Raw genomic sequence first — 19,744 nt, 5'->3', positions numbered from 1 at the left:
AACCAGTTACAAAATGTTTTAGAACATTTTGTTTGCTACAATCGTATATCTGAATGACAACAAACTCAACATAAAATTATTTGAAAAATTACATTTCATCGAAACATTTTGCAAGAACACCATAAAGTTAATATACCTTATTCTGCTAGGTATTATTAACTTTATGAAGAACACTGGAAATGACGCGGTTAGTGTCCGACCGAAACTGATTTTTCAGCCGAAACCGAAACCGAACTTTCGGCCTTACTCTCAGTTTCGGCCGAAACCGAAACCGAAACCGAAACTTGGTAAAACATTCAAAAAACTTGGTAAAATATTTTTTAAACTAAAGAAAAAGTACCACATTGAATTTTTTACTTTTTGCGACATTTCTTACCATAAATATTATTATTCTTAGACTCAAATAACTTTTTGTGCTATATTCGTTTTATACGATTCCAAGTAGATGCGTTTCGTCTTATTCACAGCAAATCCGATTTTTATCTTCTGAACGCCCAATATTCGAGTTTTAACTTCATAAAACACTTTTCCTGTCGGTGTAATGTATGACAGATCGAAAAACATAGTCGAAAAATTGTTAAGTTGACAGTTTTCACAGATATACGTTTGGTTAGCTAACGGAACGCGTTTAATGAGAACTAAGTTTTATAAAACGAAGTTGTGCAATTGGTGGAATCCTCCCTTAGACATACTACTGAACGACGTACTACTACTACTGAAAACAAAATCAATAATTGCAGTATATTATTTTTATGGGAGACATGGACACGACCGCGGTCGAAGTACAAAATGAATTGACTAAGCAAACTTGCAGTTGACGTCACATTTTTTTTCTCCAAAAGGCGTTTTGCCACTAAACCTGAAAAATTTACTGAGGGCCGCAAGAGTGAAGCTTACGGGGAAGTAGGCTAGATAAGATTCTAGCAGGGTAGGAACGGTCTAAGTCCTAAAAGATTGCGTGTCCAAAAAAAAGTGAGAGCGAGATGATTTACTAGATAAATCTCACAAGATACATCCTAAGTAGGGAATGCAATCTTGGACCAAGATTGACTATTCAAGATCTTGGCGTCTTTTTTATGAATCAAGATTGGTCAGTTCGAGATCTTGTTGAGATTCGGGTCGAGATCTTGGTCACGAACCAAGATTTTCGGGATTTTCGAGATTGATCAGAATAATTGAAAAAAATGCGTATTTTTGCTGCAAATTGATAGTAACCAGTACTTTGAAACATTACATAATATTTTAATATTATGTAATGTTTCAAAGAATTTGTTTTTGTGAAAATTGGGTATTGTTATACAAGGTGTTACAAAAATAAGTGATAATACTTTAGGGTGAGTATGTGTTCCTTATAGAGAGTTCACTGTGAAAGTAGCAGCGCTGAAAGACCAAATTTTTGTTGCACCCTGTATAAACTAAACATAACAAACTCAGTTTTTACAAATTCAAGTTTTTGAAACATAAAAATCTGACAAGTTAAGGCGCAGCGCAGACGATAGACTATCTGTGAGACTGTGACGCACTTTTTAGTCCGTTGAAATAGAACCTATGCAATTATATGCAGTAATGCACATGACGCGCAGCGCAGACGTGTGCGTTACTGCATCGTCGTAATTGTATTGTTGTCGCTTCACATTAAAAATTAGTGAAGTGTCATCAGCAAAAAGTACTATCTGATGCTTTCGTTAACTAGATAAGGTAGGTCATTTATGTAAATGAGAAATAGAAAGGGACCTAATATAGATCCTTGTGGAACACCTAGCTTTATTTTACTACCATTAGACCTTTTAGAATTAACTTCTACTCTTTGCGTTCTATTTGCAAGGTAAGAACTTAACAGTTTTAGGGCCGTGTCCCTTATACCATAATGATACAATTTTCTGATTAATGTAGCATTTTCGACACAATCAAATGCTTTGGATAGGTCGCAGAAGATACCAAGTGCATCCTGCGACCCCTCCCAAGCTTCAAATATACTACATAGAAGACTGATGCCTGCATCTGTAGTGGACCTACCTTTAGTAACTTTAACAAATTATTACAGTTAAAGTGAACTAGTAATTGATTTAGAATTATTTTTCAAATATTTTACTAAAAGCTGGCAAAATAGATATTGGTCTGTAGTTGGCTGGGTCAGACTTAGTCCCAGCTTTGAAGAGAGGCATCACCTTGCTATGCTTCATTAGGTCAGGGAACACACCATTTTTAATACAATTATTAAAAACTACAGCTAAGTGCGTGGCAATGATGTCAATTATTGCCCCGCACTTAGCTCTAATCTTGGACTATTTTGTCAAGATCGCGAACAGGATTTCGAAATTCAGGATTGATGGCTTTCAAGATTGAATCTTGGAAAATCACTCAAGATCTTGGTGGAATCTTGATCTTGCAAGATCAAGGTTGCATTCCCTAATCCTAAGATATCTTATAATCTCACAGTCAAACAAAATTCTTAAGTAAATAAAGTTCACACACAATATAATCAATTTATCATAGCATTTACTAAATCGTTTGTTTGGAAAACATTGTTAAAATAGCACGTAATTTGCCAACAGTTATATATATTGAATAAGCCTGCTTTTATCGTAGAAATAAAATTCAATAATATAATTTCGATAAAAATAAGTTAAGACAATTTAATGAAAATAAAACGAAGTGCTAATTTTTGATATGGGACTAATCTGGAATACATAATCTTAAAACATGATTAAATAGATGGTGGCGAACTGAGCCAGGGCCTCGCTGGCAAGCAAGCTCGAGTTAACTGGGAAGTTTACCGAACGATGCATGAGTTTCGGTTTCGGTTTCGGCTATATTTTGGCCGTAACCGAAACTAAGGCCGAAACTAGATTTTTTGTCCGAAACTGGCCGAAACCGAAACCGAAAGTTCGGTCGGTCACTAGACGCGGTTGTAGAGAGCGCGCAGCACGTCGTTACGAGTATTACGGTACTTATCTCCCGCACTCCCGCACTCCCGCACTCCCGCACCGGCCGAGTTCATTTAGTCCCCACTCAGATGAGGATCCTAAATTACTTGTATACTTTGCCGTTTTTTCGTACTTAAGTTAACAGAGTAATGAGTATGTAGGAATCGGGAACCGTCTTATCTCATCGCATTAATGTTGGATCGTAATTAATTAGCGTCGTTTACAACGGCGACGACCCAGGAGCGGCTGAGGTGGCGCTGTGGAGGGTTTCGCCGCGCCCGTCACCACCAACACTAGAAAAAATCTACAAAATTAATGTCTAATGGATATAGAAATATAATATGTTGTTGGATATGCGTGTCGACTTTTCGACATTCATTTTATCATATTTTTCAAAATGTTATTCGTAAGGACGGCTTGACCCACACATTATGGTATGGTGGTGGTGTGGTATGGTACACCACACCGTCGCGACAAAAAGGGGTCATCTGTATCACACACGCGGTTGATAACGACTGCAAGATGTGGTACTTGTGAATGCTCCTATTCGATTTCAATACAAAGTATACACCCGAGTCCCGACCACGTGGTGTGGTTGTGGTGGGAACAGCCCTTACACTTTAAAATGTGATCTTGTCGTGACGATTTTAATGGTGACCCGGCGACCGGGCGGCGGCACGGCAGCTGTGCCCGCATTCAATATCATTCCGCATATAGGCGACGCAGACGTACAGAATCATTGTTACGGAAAGGGTTATAAATAAAAACTCAACATAATATTATTCACAAAGTGTTTCGTGTATTCAGCATTTATCATAATACTATTAGCATTGAGTAATAATAAATACCTAAGTATGCCTGAACACCACACTCACTCGCCCGGAAAGCCATGCAGGATTCGGGTATGTCATATTATAATAAGTATTTGTTTTATCTTCTCGTAATATCGTAACTTATTTCTAGATTGTTTTCCCCGCTCTTATTGAATGGCGAAAAAAGGAATTTAATTATATTACCACAAAAAGCTTTCATGTCGAAAATGAGGCTCCACCTCCTTTGCTTTTTATTAATATAACTCCTACACTGCGTCGCGCGCTGAAGGTATATGTTTCGATGTTTTGGAATGTTACGAGTAAAACTTACTTTAATGAAATTGTAGTTTATATTAGCTTCCGCCCACAACTTTGTCCGCGTGAGATAGTTACTTTGGGTTAACACTAACTCTGGCCACCGCCCTACCCCCATGACCGTCACGCCGGCTTCGCACATTGTACGCGCAGTACTCACTACTCGATTTTTCTGTGGTGTTATTTTAATCCTACGATATTAATTTAATCGAATTATCTAAAGGGCAATTTTGTTTTAAATTAAGTAATTGTGATGTATTCATTATTTGAATACGGTTTAATGTTGTCATCAACTTTGTTATTTGATTAGCATAAAAAAGGTTATAGTCAGCGAAGCATAAAAGACAGACATATTATACTGTCGCGGATTTTTATTTTGAACTTTTAAGGTAGGTTTTTATGAAGTAGGTAAGTTACAAGGTTTGTTTAAATTATAAGAAAAAAATGAGTAACTGTCCTCATGTTATAATAATATCATGTTAGCTATCTGGTTCTTCCATTCACATCTTTATGAAATCATCGAGTATAAATAAACTAGTCTGTTACTTATTACTAACTTACATATTCATTTGTACTGTAGTTTTTTTAGACTCTATGATTGCAGAATTATTATTATGCCATACAGAGAGCGGTCACGCGTTCAAGCATTGGAATTCTACGTTCGAGCGGTTAGTCACATAGGAGCAATTCTGACGCGGTCAAAACGCCCCCTGTGTGAGTATATTATCTTATCTATGTAACGTGATATATTACAAAGAACGCAAAACTGACCGCTCGAACGCGTGACCGCTCTCTGTCTGATAGGTCTCTACATTTCGTTATATACACTATAATAAAATCGCCTTACAAGATGAATTATTTTTTGAGGCTGATACAAAGTTTGTCACACAATTTACTTGTCTGCGATAAATTCAACGTATTATTCTAATAAGTTTATATATTTGAATAATGAAGTGGAGTGGTTGGCGTCCACTAGCAGGTATCCTCCCTACTTCCTTGCAACTCGTACTATTAAATAAAGAAGCGTAGCGTGCCTTGTTGGGGCCAATATAAAAATTGTTTGAAGGTCCTTAAAGGAAGTTAAAAATTTCCCAATAAAAGAAAAAAAATGAATAATTTTTATTGACATAGACATTGAGAGCCCTGTGACTCGGGGGCTCCGTTATAATATAATTGATACGGCAGATACGGCGGTAGCTACGTCCCTGATTATAAATGAATACAGACATTTGAATCAGCGTGGAGACGTAATTGACAGACAGACAAAAGTAACGACTTCCGCCGCATCAGCTGTCTACCTGTTTGTTTGTCGGTCTTTCAATTACCTCTATACTCCTAAACCGATGATAGGTTTATGAAATATTACGGTATGTATTATACATACTTTTAGTTCCGAGAAAAGAAATAGAATACTGTTTATCCCAGAAAAATTGCGGGCAGTGACAAGTTTAATTACTTATATTAAACTTATAAATGAAACTAAGAAGCTATAATTTTTATCCTGTTTCAGGTCGGGAGGTTAAAAGTATCCCAATAAAAGTGTGATTGATTCCCAAAAAGAAATTGAAAGCTTTGTTGGGCGTCTATAACACTCAGGCTTAACGAAACAATAGCGGGGGACACCGTGAGCCCGGGGGGACTCCCGGGGAGCAAGTTCGCGAAACAATGCCAGTTTATGTTACGTTATAAAAGCTGGATTTATTAGGAATTTGTTTCTAGCGTCGGCGGAAATGGCCGCCGCCTTCCTCTTAATATTCCTTGGTCGAATTGTTATAATATTTCGTCCCTGTCTGAAGTAAACGAAAATTTTCTTAATGGTCATTGTGAGAAGACGGCATACCTGCAAGACTCGAATTATATGCGTCCGCGTGACAAAACGTTTCGGTCGGTACACAGCGAAATCAAAAGCATTTGTTTGCAATTAGCGGCGCGATTTCAAAAAGTCGTTACATTCAAATGATTGTGATTTTGGGATGTAGCGGTCAAACTGCTCGTTCGGGCGGATGCATATAAATCGCTGCTAACATAATATATATACCGTAGGTACTGGCATTGTATATTATTATATTTCTTTTTACTTGAAAAAACAAATAGTTACATATGTTACGTGGATATTACGTTGTTAAAGCGGTACGGACGGCGGATGGGACCCGATCAACCCAAACACAGAGATATAGGTACTAGACAGTAGACAGAAGGAAATGAAATGGTCTGTGATAGATATTATTATATCTATGTGTCTATGCCAAACGATTAACACGAACTTTGGTTCGTCTCGTGATTCGAAATATATACCTAATGCTCAGTTAGTATGAGTACATATTATTGTTTGTTCTCTAATGAGAAATGAAATAATATTATGTAATAAGCATGTTTGAAATATTATTTCATCAAAATATAGCGGATTAGGAATGAAGGGTAGTTTCATGACAAGTACAGCAAGCCCGGACATTAAAGTCTTATTCGTATTATCACAAATTATTATCCAATGTTATCTATTACAATTAACAATGAATTTGTGATAATTACTAGTAATTAATTCTGGATTATAAAATATTATAATAATTTTTATTATTATTCATTAAAAGCACCCGATCCGTTCGATCTCCAGTTACTTAAATAAAAATGCTTTTGTATAAAAACGTAATTATTTGATATTATAACGTTATTTTAAAATTAATAAAATACGGACCGTAGTTTCTTTATTCATCACTGTGATTTTTAGTAAAAGTAAATTGAAGTACTTATAGTTTAAATACTATGTGGACATATTTTCACGTAGAAACAGATTTTACATTGAAAAACCAATAAATATAGAATCAAATGTTTAAAACGCAAATATAAAATTATTTTGTACGAATACGAAATAAGATGTGATAGAATATAGCCCACATAATATAATACTTAACACGGTGAAAAGGAAGAGGGTCCCATATAAACCCGAAATATACGAAGCAAGCTAGCGGCATAATACCAATCAAACGGAATGTAAGTGTTGAATAATGACTAGGTATATATATGTCGTAGGATGATTTGATAAATCCGTGTTTTCGCGAAATCCCTAGAATTTTCGCGTAAATTCTAGGGATTTCGCGAAAACACGGATTTATCAAATCATCCTACGACATATATATAGTATATTCCACAAGCTGTACATTTTGTGGTACAACTTTACGGAAAAACTATCACGCCTATTGATTTGTGCTTTAACACAGTAATTTTTAATTATATTATGTAGATGTGTTATCATTAGTCAGTCAAGGTGTGACGACGCGAGCCCTCACAAAGCTCGGCTTTTAGCTAGTGTAAGACTGTGTAAGCTGACAGTGCTAGCACACCCACGCCGCGACCTTACCTAATGATACTAATATTATTATAATTTATACTGTTGCCGTCACAGGCACATAATACTACGATTGTAATATCTTTGTAATCCACCATCGATTAGCGACGTCGAATAGTATCAGTTTCATAATGATGATTAATAATTTCATTGCAAGTTGAGTGCGGCTAAAAAAATTAAATTATATTTAAAGCAAAAAAAAACTATTACTTCGGAATCCGGAACTCCGACCTTTCATTAATCAAACCTATATATTTAGTGTTTAATTTATTTTAATTAACCAAATTCTAAATCCACTGGTCGCGTCTTATTATTATTATTATTATATTATCTCCTCCGATATTGCCATGAGTAAAATCATGGTTAAAACTGCATAGTTATAGATCAAACGAGACAGTTTTAATCTACTTATGATTTAAAAGTTGGGAAATGAAAGTGATGGGCGAAGCCTCGGAACCGACAGCGGAGGCGGCGAGGCGCCCGACACGATCGTCGATCACCCAGAGTTAGGCCAGGTTCACACGGCATAGATTGTGCCGTGTGAACCAAGCCTTAGGGCCTTGTTACGCCGGTCTACTGAGTAGAGTGGCGAGTCAGTGGCGAGACAGTGCTCTCGGAAAATAATTGGTCGAGAGCACTGTCTCGTCACTGACTCGACAGTCGACACTCTACTCGGTAAGCGTAATTCCACAATTCAATGTCAATTCAACCCTCAAGTGCAATAGTCAATTCAACCGAATGTTGTGTTCAAAACTCTGTCAATGCTTTTCTATGGGTGATATTTTCCGTATTTAGGGTCAATCAGACCGCAATGCAACGCGTAGATGCACTTCTTTTGTATGGATTTGACAGATTTGCAAGACGTCTCACGCCATTGAAATCTGTCAATTCAGTGCAAATTTAGAAATGCATCTGCGCGTCGCGGTGCGATCTGAATTGACCCTAAGTCGTATCAGAGGCGAAATAACTCTGAACTATATTATGCAGTTGTTAGTACCAGTTGTTCATAGATTGACAATATTACGATCTCAATAGTATTTATTACTACGTAGAGCTTCAAGCTTGGATCTCTATGTCATGCTGTGTGTCAAGTCGTGGGGATGTAGTGTGCGTGTACCTTAACATTTAATAGAAACACATAACTCTTATGAGATAAAATTCGTTTGCCCACTTTATAGCTTGACAGATAAAATGAGCAACATTTAGTTTAATTAAAAAAATAATACAAATAAATTACGTCTATTTATTTCACCACCTCCGGCTTATGAAAATATACAACGCTACGTGTCCCGACACCAATGTACCGATCCTTTAATTTTTTAAATTTGAATAAGTCCCTTTTCATGCATGGGCAGGGGCTGTAGGAAAAAATGCGCAATCATTTTTTAGTTATAAGTATGTGGCTATAAGTTTTCCAAGGAATAAATTAAAAAAAATAAAGAACTATATAAAGTTATATAGTGCTATAATTTAAACGAACTCGTAGGCCTAAAGATTTTAGCCGATTAACTTTGAACATTATTTACCGAACACAATCAAATCGACTCTGTCACCATAATACTGTTCACAGCTATAACGTTTACTACACACTTGAAATCCGTTCCTCAATCCGCAATAAGTTATATTTGTCTCAAGTACTGCGGGCGTGGGTTGAGATATTTGGAAATAAATGTACTGAAATAGGTTTATACATTATAGTAGCGAGGTAGTAGGGATCCTGATCCATTAATAGTATCGACAGCTTATCGACAGCTTATCACCGGGTCGCGTTCTTCAGCGTTACTCCGTTATTTATAACCCAAGCAGCAAAACAGTCGAATAAGGATTTTTTTACTCAGCCTTTAATCGTATAAGAGCCGGGTAACCGTTCATAAAACACCTATTTATCGTATAATAGCGGTTATCTCGACTATTTGGCAATATTTGCTAATGTGTGCTTTAAGGACGTCGAATAAACGTTTACAGCACTATGTTTTAGCCCTTTTACTCCACCTTTTAGCAGATGCTGAATTAATATGGCTAAAATACTCATTATTCGATCGTTTGATCTCTAACAGTCGTATAATAGCTGTAGAATAGATGATTCGCTGAATTGGGTGCTTTTATACAGCCGTTACTCAGCTATCTTTTATGTTTCTATAAAAGCTCTATAAACGCAATCGAATTGCTTATGGCAACATTGCTGCTGTTACTGCACGCTTACAGACTAACTCTTATAGTAGAATTAAAAACGTTCGTATAGGAGCTGTAGTGTAATTAAGAGCTGTTATACGATATTTACGAAGCGAACCCTAAATCCTGTTATCATGGCGACACCTTGTGCTATAAATGTGGTGACCAGCACTCTTACTCGACTTTTAATGGAATAAGTTAGCTGTAACTGCAACTAGATTATCAATGTGGACAATGGCAGTAAAAAAATATATTTTAAGTAAATTTAATTATATTAATTAGTCTTCAAATTTAAGAAAATAGGCAGCGCATGAATGTTTATGTAAAAATGCCTTTGGGTTTATCAATAAAGCTTGTTGCGCATGATGTTTTGGAGTAGCTACACGAACAGTAAAAATAATCACATATTGATTTCTCAAAAACTTGATAATATAAATAAGGATTGAGATGTAGTTTAATAACTATAATTTTTTTACATTAAATTTATGTAGCACACAAGCTCGCACTCTTTACAGCACTAATTTGTCGAGTAAAAGCATTCTATTCGCTGTTATAGAACTAAAAAGGAGAATAAAAGCAATTCGTCTGCTATTATAGCACACTTTATCTGTATAATAGCAAATTAATTGCGTTTATTGAACTAAATATCCTATATACGCATTTTGGTTACTCTTAAAACTCTTTTAGTGTTTTCTACCACTTTTACTCAAATCTTACAGCATCTTTTTGTTGCTTACTCAGCGCTTATTCCACTTTAATAGGACTTTAGTCTGAATAATTTGCGCCTTTTTCGCGTCGAGTAAACGTTTACAGCACTTTTACTCGACTGTTTTAAGAACTTTTATAGAACTTAAAGCGAAAACAAGAACGTGCTCTCGACCATTATAGCACGTCCATTTGCTGCTTGGGAATGGACGCTGTTAAGCATTTGTGTATTATCCTACAAAAATACACTTTCGCATTTATAATAGTATGGATTGAGTTTTGAATGCAGTCATGTTCTTTAGATCATTTAGAACATGACTGAAATCATAAGTCAACAAAAAAAATGTGGGTTAGGTACTACACAAATGCTTTACAGCGACTAAATAATTGATTAAACACAATAATATATATTGTGTTTAATCAATTAGTAGACTAAAATAACATTTGGTTTTTTTTATGAAATAAGGCAAACGAGCAAACGAGTCACCTTATCGAAAGCAACTTCCGTCGCCCATGGACACTCGCAGCATCAGAGGAGCTGCAGGTGCGTTGCCGGCCTTTTAAGAGGGAATAGGGTAATAGGGGAGGGTAGGGAAGGGGATAGGGTAGGGGATTGGGCCTCCGGTAAACTACAATCCTACTCCGGTTCCATTTAATGACTAGCTAAATACTGGATCACTGACATCTATATACTCGTACATACAAAATACAAATATATTTTATCGAGATGACGTTATGTTTGGAAAAATACAAAAGTGTCATCGTATAAATAAATTGGAGTTTGTATTTGCATTAGATTGAGATTTGCGAAACCCGCTGTTATCCGAACGAAACGAAATCGGAAAACCATGAAATAAATCTAAAGTCCTTTACGACCTTCACTGCTCCCGGCTCAGCCTGATGTCCCGCGCCGTGCCGTGCGGCCGTTTGTCGCCGTCACCGGCACGTCACCGAGAACGAGCTGATGACGGCAACGATTTAGCGATACATACATTAACTATGGCCGTGTGTCCACCACCTCGCTGTGGCGTCAAAAGTTAATAAAGATTGTAAAAGACTTTACAATCTTTATTATCTTTTTTATATCATTTAATCGTTCTGATAAAATTTGGTTCTTTTTAAACGAGACTGACATTAGTATGTCATAGAAAGAAATTTACCAATAAATTGATATTATTGTTTTGCATGCTGATTCGTGAGCAATCTTTATACTTCAAGGAAGTTTAAATAATGCATAAAGGACATCAGGCATTTTGGTCTAAAAAAATGCGCGGCCAAAACCAAGAATATTTCCAATAGCTAGGCCATAATATTAAGAATTAAAAAAATATATTATGGACTTAACCCTGTAACTGCATTTTCTAAGCAATTATTTAGGTAGGAAAATATATTAAAAGGGGTCTTACTGGGAAATTACCCCTTACCCCATATTACCCCTTTCCTAGTACGATGCTAGTAGTATGTTTTCACAGGTTCTGGATCACTATTTTGGGTACACCCCTCCCCCCGCTCGCGCCTCGCAAACTTTCACGATCAGTTTTTGTCGGTTCGAGTGATGACATCGCCTAAAAAAAAAAAGAGTTTGGTATCAAAATGGGGGTTTTCAACCATGCCCGATCGATATATGCGATCCGTTTTTGCGTATTTGCACTAGTTCCAAAGTTAGCTTTTGTGTTTTAACCCTCATTATCTACTATCACCACGCTCCATTGTTCCTTAACAATCGCTACTTATTGCATTGTTATACTCGCCTCGGTGTCCTATTGTTCTTAATGACTATCGGTTTATCGAATGATAATTATCTATTATCTAACTAACTAATGAATTATTACAAATTAAAAGTAATAATTCATTATGTAGGTCACCCGATCATTCGATGGACTTCGTAAACACACGACGCGGCGCGCAAACTGACACGTTTTGCTCGTCAGCAAAATTCGACGAGTCAACGACCGCCACCGCCACCAACTCGCCGCCTGCGGCTGAGTCGAAGCCGAGTCCAACTCAGCAGAAAAGCTTCGCAAATGCGCTCTACGTAAAGCGCCTGCACTTGTCCATGGAAGTCGAGGACGTCATAAACTACATCCGCGAGAAGACTACCTTCACCTTGAGGATAGAGCGTCTTTACTCCCGGCAGAAAGTTAACTTCAGTTCCTTTGTGATGAGAGCACCGACAAAACTTCTGTCCACTCTCGAGTGAAGGAGTTATGGCCGGCCGGTGTAGTTTACTTTTTTAATTTAAAAATTATATGAGGTTTTGGTAGTAAGGTAGTCTTCTCGCGGATGTAGTTTATGACGTCCTCGACTTCCATGGATAAGTGCAGGCGCTTTACGTAGAGCGGCGTCGTGGGCTCCTCCCTGCACAGACGCAGCTCGGGTACGTAAGATGCGGTGTCGCAGTGGTTGCGGCTTCCTCTTCTTTCTTCTCTGCACTAGTGTGAAGCCCTCCTCATCGCACCTCCTGCTCTCTTCCTTGTTGAGTCGAGGAGGTTCTGCCTTGCGGCTCCTTGTTTTCGCCCGCGGGGGTGGAACGGGGGCGAGCAGCAACATTTGCGAAGCTTTTCTGCTGAGTTGGACACGGCTTCGACTCAGCCGCAGGCGGCGAGTGGGCGGCGGTGGCGGTCGCTGACTCGTCGAATTTTGCTGACGAGCAAAACGTGTCAGTTTGCACGCCGCGTCGTCGTGTGTTTACGAAGTCCATCGAATGATCGGGTGACCTACATAATGAATTATTACTTTTAATTTGTAATAATTCATTAGTTAGTTCGATAATAGATAATTATCATTCATATTTATTTAAAATCTTGTAAGAAAGCAAGGTGACGTAAGCGATAAACCGATAGTCATTAAGAACAATAGGACATCGAGGCGAGCATAACAATGCAATAAGTAGCGATTGTTAAGGAACAATGGAGCGTGGTGATAGTAGATAATGAGGGTTAAAACACAAAAGCTAACTTTGGAACTAGTGCAAATATGCAAAAACAGATCGCATATATCGATCGGGCATGGTTGAAAACCCCCATTTTGATACCAAACTCTTCTTTTTTTAGGCGATGTCATCACTTGAACCGACAAAAACTGATCGTGAAAGTTTGCGAGGCGCGAGTGGGGGGAGGGGTGGACCCAGAATAGTGATCCAGAACCTGTGAAAACACACTACTGATGCTATATCCAGTACGATCCCTTTTTCAGCAAAACCCCTTTAATTGTAATGCTTTTAATATTTTTTCCTAATTAAATAATTACTCAGAAAATGCAGTTACAGGATTAAGTTCATATATTTTTTAAGTTCTTAATATGGCCTAGCTATTTCAAACAATCTGAGGTCTGGCCGCGCAGCTTTTTTTTCAGACCAACATTGTATGGAAATTGCCTGATGTCCTTTGCATGCCAAAAAAATTGGTCAACACGTATTTGATTTTGAATCATGACTACCTTAAATGTATGTGTGTGTATGTATATGTAGCTCGTATCCCCCGACTACCCTGTAGTCCCGCTGGTACTTCCACAGGAAGCCTGTGGAAGTACCTCAACCCTCAAGTGAAGACAACGGAAACCGCAGGGCTGCTGGTACTCGTAAGTGCTAGAGGCAGACATCGTGTTTGTCATATTGATACATTTCGAGCGAATAATATACTATAAAGCTTCAAGGAGGCGGAACATTGAGCACATACCGAAGACGAGCAGCAGCAGGTCACTGACGGCGAGCGAGAACAGGTAGTAGTTGGTGTCGGTGTGCAGCGCGGGGTGGCGCACGATGACGGCGCACACGGCGGCGTTGCCCACCACGCCCGTCACGAAGATCGCCACGAATACCGCCGTGACGGGCAGCACGCGCGACATGGGTAGCCGCCGCGGGCCCAGCGCGCACGCCAGCATCGCGCCCTCCGAGCACTCGTACTTGCCACCCGTCCAGTTGCTGCAGCGCCCGCATAGCTCCCACACCGTCTCGTTCCCGCGCAGGAATTCCTCCATCGTGCGCTCCTTCTCACACACTACACTTCAGCACATCCGCTCCTACGATATCTAGCTGGTGCCGCTTGCGCCGAATTATAGTCGACGCAGAGTCCAATACCGGTTGTCACTAATACTTTACCAGAACAAAACTGTTCGAACCGAGTTTATAACGAACTTAAGCACTAATTGCAACCTGTTCTCCAAGTCATTTAAAGTTTAAATACGCGAGTATCTAGTAACATGTAGAGATAATAATTATATATTTTGTAACCGTAATCGTTTATAGAAAAATAAATCTAGGACTATTTTAACTTTATAATTATAAGTAAGAATTTAATTACATGCGCAATCGTTTCATGAAACTTTGTGAAAGTTTATGGTATGTAGTCGCGATGTAGTGGCGGCGTAGAGCGTCTACGGTTCCGACCGCGCCGCGAGGTGTCCGCTACGAGACTGGCGGAGCGACGACCGGCGACCGGCGACCGCGCGATGTAAACAAACACCGGCGCGGCGGAGACACAGCCTCGTCGCATGTGTAGCTGTGATAACGCAGGGTATCTACACTGTGCGTTTTACAGTGGTAAGTCACCTTTATTAAAATCGAATTTTCCGTTTATATTAATCTATTAGATGCCCCGATGAAATTCGTATCACTTTTCTCATAATAATTAAATATAGACCTTCCCTAGACTTTCTCGAATATTTCAAGACTAAGTCATTCAGTGTTTCAGGGAGACAAACATTTTTTTAAATAATTTTGATTTATTTGATAAATAGATGATATTATTTTATACAGGGTATTGTCAAAGTACAAGAAATATGAACCACGACCATAATATTTTGTCAAGTTAAATCAATGTGTGTGTCGACATAAGCAGTAATCGCGCAGCTGTGTCGTGACATTGATGTATCCTGTACGACGGGTATTCCCCGGGGGAGACATTGTGACAACGTGTAAATGTGATATTTACATTGATACAACAAGTGCCCCCTACTGGAATCTGGATAATGGATACGCTTACTTCAATATAGTGCTCCATTCCATACCCAGTGTCGGTACTTACTGACTGCAGGTATAAACTAATAGCGTGCTAATAGCTTATTTTGTAAATTGTCACTCAAGTAAAGCTGTTGTTTTTGTTTAGTAATTTTAAATAGCTCGTAGCAGCTGCTCTCCACTTATACTTACGGTGCAAGTTGCAACGGTATCTGCCTAGTGTATCCCACTACCTTTACATTTTGTGGTACACTTTATGGGAAAACTATCACGCCTATTGATTTGCGCTTTAGCATAGTAATTTTTATTTATAAGTAGATGTGTTATCATCAGTCAGTCAAGGTGTGACGTCGCGAACCCTCACAAAGCTCAGTTTTAGCTAGTTTTATTTAAACATGCAAAATGTAACAATTCGTAAATAAAAACTCAATATTAAGAAGATGTAGAACCGTGCTTAGTCAGCCATGGCCTTTTATGTTTGCCATTATCCGTACGTAAGGTACATATAATCGCATTAGCCCCCAGCCACGGTCCAAACCTTTTTACGCAAAACACAAATTCATAACATTAAAATGAGGCTGATCACATTACTACACAGCAACAGGGCCTGTATCTGACCTTGCCGTGAATCAAGGTGATGGATGTAAATATCCCCCCGGGGGCCACACTACGGCGGAGTAATGTTCGCACGAGCAATGGGTTGCCCGGGCCGACGCAAACGGGTCACGAGCGGCAGTCTCTCGTCTCCCGGTCTCAAGACGCAGTTCGGCTCTGTAATTGGTCCAAATTTTGACAGCCAACCAATCACAGAGCCTGAACCGTGTCTTGAGACCGAGATGCATCTTGAGTACTAACTATTTATACCGGCCTAGGTTTTGGGTGCGCACGTGTCACAGACAGGGAAGCTCAACACAAGATTATTCCAAGCCGGGTTACTATTCGTATTAAAGAACGTTTCCGTATTCGTGGCTCTGCTCACGTTAGCGAGTGTTTATATACTTTATTGTATGTCATTGCGACTGGTGGTTGTGAAGGCGGATTGTGGCTCGTCCACGCCGCAATACATAACACTGGGGAGCTCTCTGTACTACGAATCCTTTTTCTTTACGTTTTTGATTTACGTTCCTCATATAAGGCGCAGTAAAGCCTTAACGCAAAATCTATGACTTGTGGAATGATATCGTGTAAAATGCATAAAATAGGGGATACGATGCAGACTATCTCTTATGAAAACAATAGATAATAGAATAGTCCCCAAAAGATTTTTAGAGTGATTTACTGTACTGGATATTTTGTAAGATTGGGCTAAGTGACCTGTGATAATAACCTCTTAATTATATTTAATTTTATTTCAGTACTGTATGATAAATTAAAAGAATACAAAATGCCGCGGTAAAGCTTTTTCATAGAAATTATAATAAACTAGATGACGCCCGCAACTCCGTTGCGCCAAAACTCCTTTATCACGCAAGAACCGTACATTTTCCGGCATAAAAAGTATCCTATGTCCTTTCAAGGGACTCAAGGTATCTCCATACCAAATTTCAGCAAAATCGGTTCAGTGGTTTGGGCGTGAAGAGGTAACAGACAGACAGACAGACGGACAGACGGACAGACACACTTTCGCAATTATAATATTAGTATGGATTATGCAATTATAATTCCCATACGTCTAGTCGCATGCACACAAACACCGCGCCGAAGTCTGGCAACTTCGCACCGACATAGTAGGGTGTGTTAGGTTTAGGAATTGCTTGATTGGGTCGCCGCGGTCAAAGCTCGCGATAAAAGCTATGCAATAGCTTCAAAGCTAATGACCTGACTTTATTTCATAATTTATAATATTATATTACATAATATATAGACCTATTTTTGTATCGATACAAACGCCACGTTTTTCGAACGCAACTAAGACGTGCTGTAAGCGTGCGCTTGTATCGTGTCTGTATCGCGTTTATATCGCGTTCCGTTCCGCGTGACCACAGTAAAGCACGTTTCAATAGCGTTCAACTTGCATATGTATCGATACAAACGCGTTCTACAAGCGCGCTTCATTAGCGTTTAACTTGCGTTTGTATCGATACAAACGCGCGTTCCGTTTGCGTAAAAAAACGTGTAATATATGCTAAAACATGATGAAAATGCGAAGATGACGAGCGCATCAGAAACGCGCGTTGTCAGTGCGCAAAAAAAATGTCGTGTGGAAGGACCCTTAGTGTGAACACACTCGAGTGTGATCACGGACCAAAGCCGAATCGAACCAAATATTATAAAAGAAGTATATTTTTATAGGTTGGCAATGACGTCCCGTGAATTCGGTCTCAGGGGAAATATTCAAAACATTTCTGTTTCAGAAAACAATAATAAAGGGTTAACGTACTGGCTTTGATAGTTCTTTATGATCTTATGTGTATTATATACAAAATCTAAATATGCTCTCTGCGGAAATCTGAATTTGTGTGTTTACCGAAAGCCCTCGTGCCTCCCGCTGGCGAAATCTGTCTACGCGGGAGAGATTTTTATACCGAAGCGCACAAACAAAATATACACATTTATCACTAGAGAAGTTGCTCTGTAATATATCACTTTACTTTACGTTTTAAACCAATACCTAATTCACTAATCACATACAACGGAATACGAAATAGTATGGTTTCGTTAGGAAACAATATTGGATGAAAAATTTCAAAGTTATTTACCTTCTGAAATGTTGTTAGAAATAGTCCGCTAGCGGACTAGCGGCTGCCGGCTAGAGTACACATGCTACGATATCTCCGGCTAATACACCTCTAGCTCTCGAGACACAATGGGTCTGGCAAGGAGCCCGGCTCTCTCCCGGAGCTAAACGGCTCATATTTTAGCGCCGATAAGCATCAATCATGTACAACAATAGAAAATATTACGTAAAAGTCGAAGCAGGGGGCGCTACTAGCACACACAGCAAATAATCCGACCAAAATCCGACGTGTTTCACACGTCATATCAGAATTTTGACAGAAACGTTGTCAAACCTCGAACCATGCTTTTATTTATTTACTCTCTGTTTGTCTGTGCTAATGCTGCACTCTGGCGGAAAAGCCAGAGTGCAGCATTAGCACAGACATTAGATCTTATCACTATAGTAAGAGGTTGAAATTCTTTAAAAAGTTTGTGTTTACGTGCACTAAGATAACATTTTAAACTTTCGCGTTGCATTATAATTAAAACTTTTTAACCGTCGAGAAAAAAGTATGTACTCGTAGTAGCATTACTACTTGAATATCGCGTTAAGTCCCGATTAAAAAGTTTTAATTTATGTGTACTAATAGAGAAATGGATACACAGGCAGATAGCGGGCCCAGGTAATTTGGTTGCGTTATGATAACACAATATTAGCTGTGATCTTTCGGCTGGGCTTTATATAACACCCACACCACAGGTCCGCCATAAAATAAACGAATAATAAACACATCTGTAAGCTTACAATATTAAGGTTAATTCATTCACCGTTATATAAAGGGCTCCACACAATAACAGGTCGCCGACAGGCCGTTGCCTGACATGGGAAAAGACCACAGACCCACTGCAGTTCCCCTGACGATTTTGTAGATTTTGTATCGACGGTCAATGACTGCCTGCCGACCAGAGCCTGCAGGCGGACTGTTAATGTGCGGGACCTTTAAGTTCTGAATAGACTCATCCCACCAAAAACATTTCATGTAAAATGTTGCCGAGACGACCACATAAGGTTTACTTACTACCCTGTGAAAAAGATATCAGATCTCATGTAGAGCTAAACTTCTGAATCTACGAGGCCCTTGCGCTTCGCTTGGCTCGTCTCGGCGGGGGCACTACCGTGCCTCCAGATTCGAATTCCTTTGATGCTTACACTAATCACTGTGCTGGGCTCGTGCTTACGCCAGGATTTTTTTACAAATACATTCTACTTAATATAAATTAATCGGCTAACAAATTGTGCTAAAATTAGATAGGCATGATGACTATTTTTTTTTCTTATTGGTAAATGAAAAACCCTTAAAAAATAAAAACATTGCTGAAAGAATGACTCTGATAGCTTAAAAATTCACCAAGATATGACAATTCAATTATTCTCATAAAATAGACCTGCGCGAAACGCCGCGCTCCATACAAAGTGCTACGAACGTAATATGACGCCACTCGATTTTCGTAGTTTGTACTTTGTACGCATCGGGAGAGAACTTTGTTCGATAGGTATATTAAATATTGCGTTTGTGAAAGTTGTTTTATAACGAAAGTTGCTTTTAATTGCATAAGTTATCGAATGGTATACAAATATTATGAAATTTAATTGAAAAAAAAATCGACTCGAATATCCAACTTTGAAGGTGCATATATAAAAAAAAATACAAATGCTATCAAGTTGAAATTTTGGGAATGCTTATTTTTTATCGTGATTTCTTTATTTTATTAACAAAATTCGCTAATCTTTGACCTTGTCATCATCCCTATTCCTCGAATCATTAAGTCATTAACAATTTGTCGTTTCGATCGA

General features: G+C 38.6%; 1 protein-coding gene across 1 annotated transcript in view; it reads right to left on the bottom strand.

Moving 5' to 3' along the window:
• Positions 1-14,252, bottom strand: part of LOC121726038 (neuropeptides capa receptor-like) — an 89,679-nt gene extending 75,427 nt beyond the window's left edge. The window contains exon 1 of the mRNA XM_042113253.1: positions 13,952-14,252. Within this exon, the coding sequence (XP_041969187.1) occupies positions 13,952-14,252 (301 nt within the window). The remainder of the gene's footprint in view (positions 1-13,951) is intronic.
• Positions 14,253-19,744: the final 5,492 nt, after the last annotated feature.

The sequence above is a fragment of the Aricia agestis genome, chromosome 4 (genome assembly GCF_905147365.1).
Source record: "Aricia agestis chromosome 4, ilAriAges1.1, whole genome shotgun sequence".
NCBI classification, from domain to species: domain Eukaryota; kingdom Metazoa; phylum Arthropoda; class Insecta; order Lepidoptera; family Lycaenidae; genus Aricia; species Aricia agestis.
This window is presented reverse-complemented; position numbering and strand designations above follow the sequence as displayed.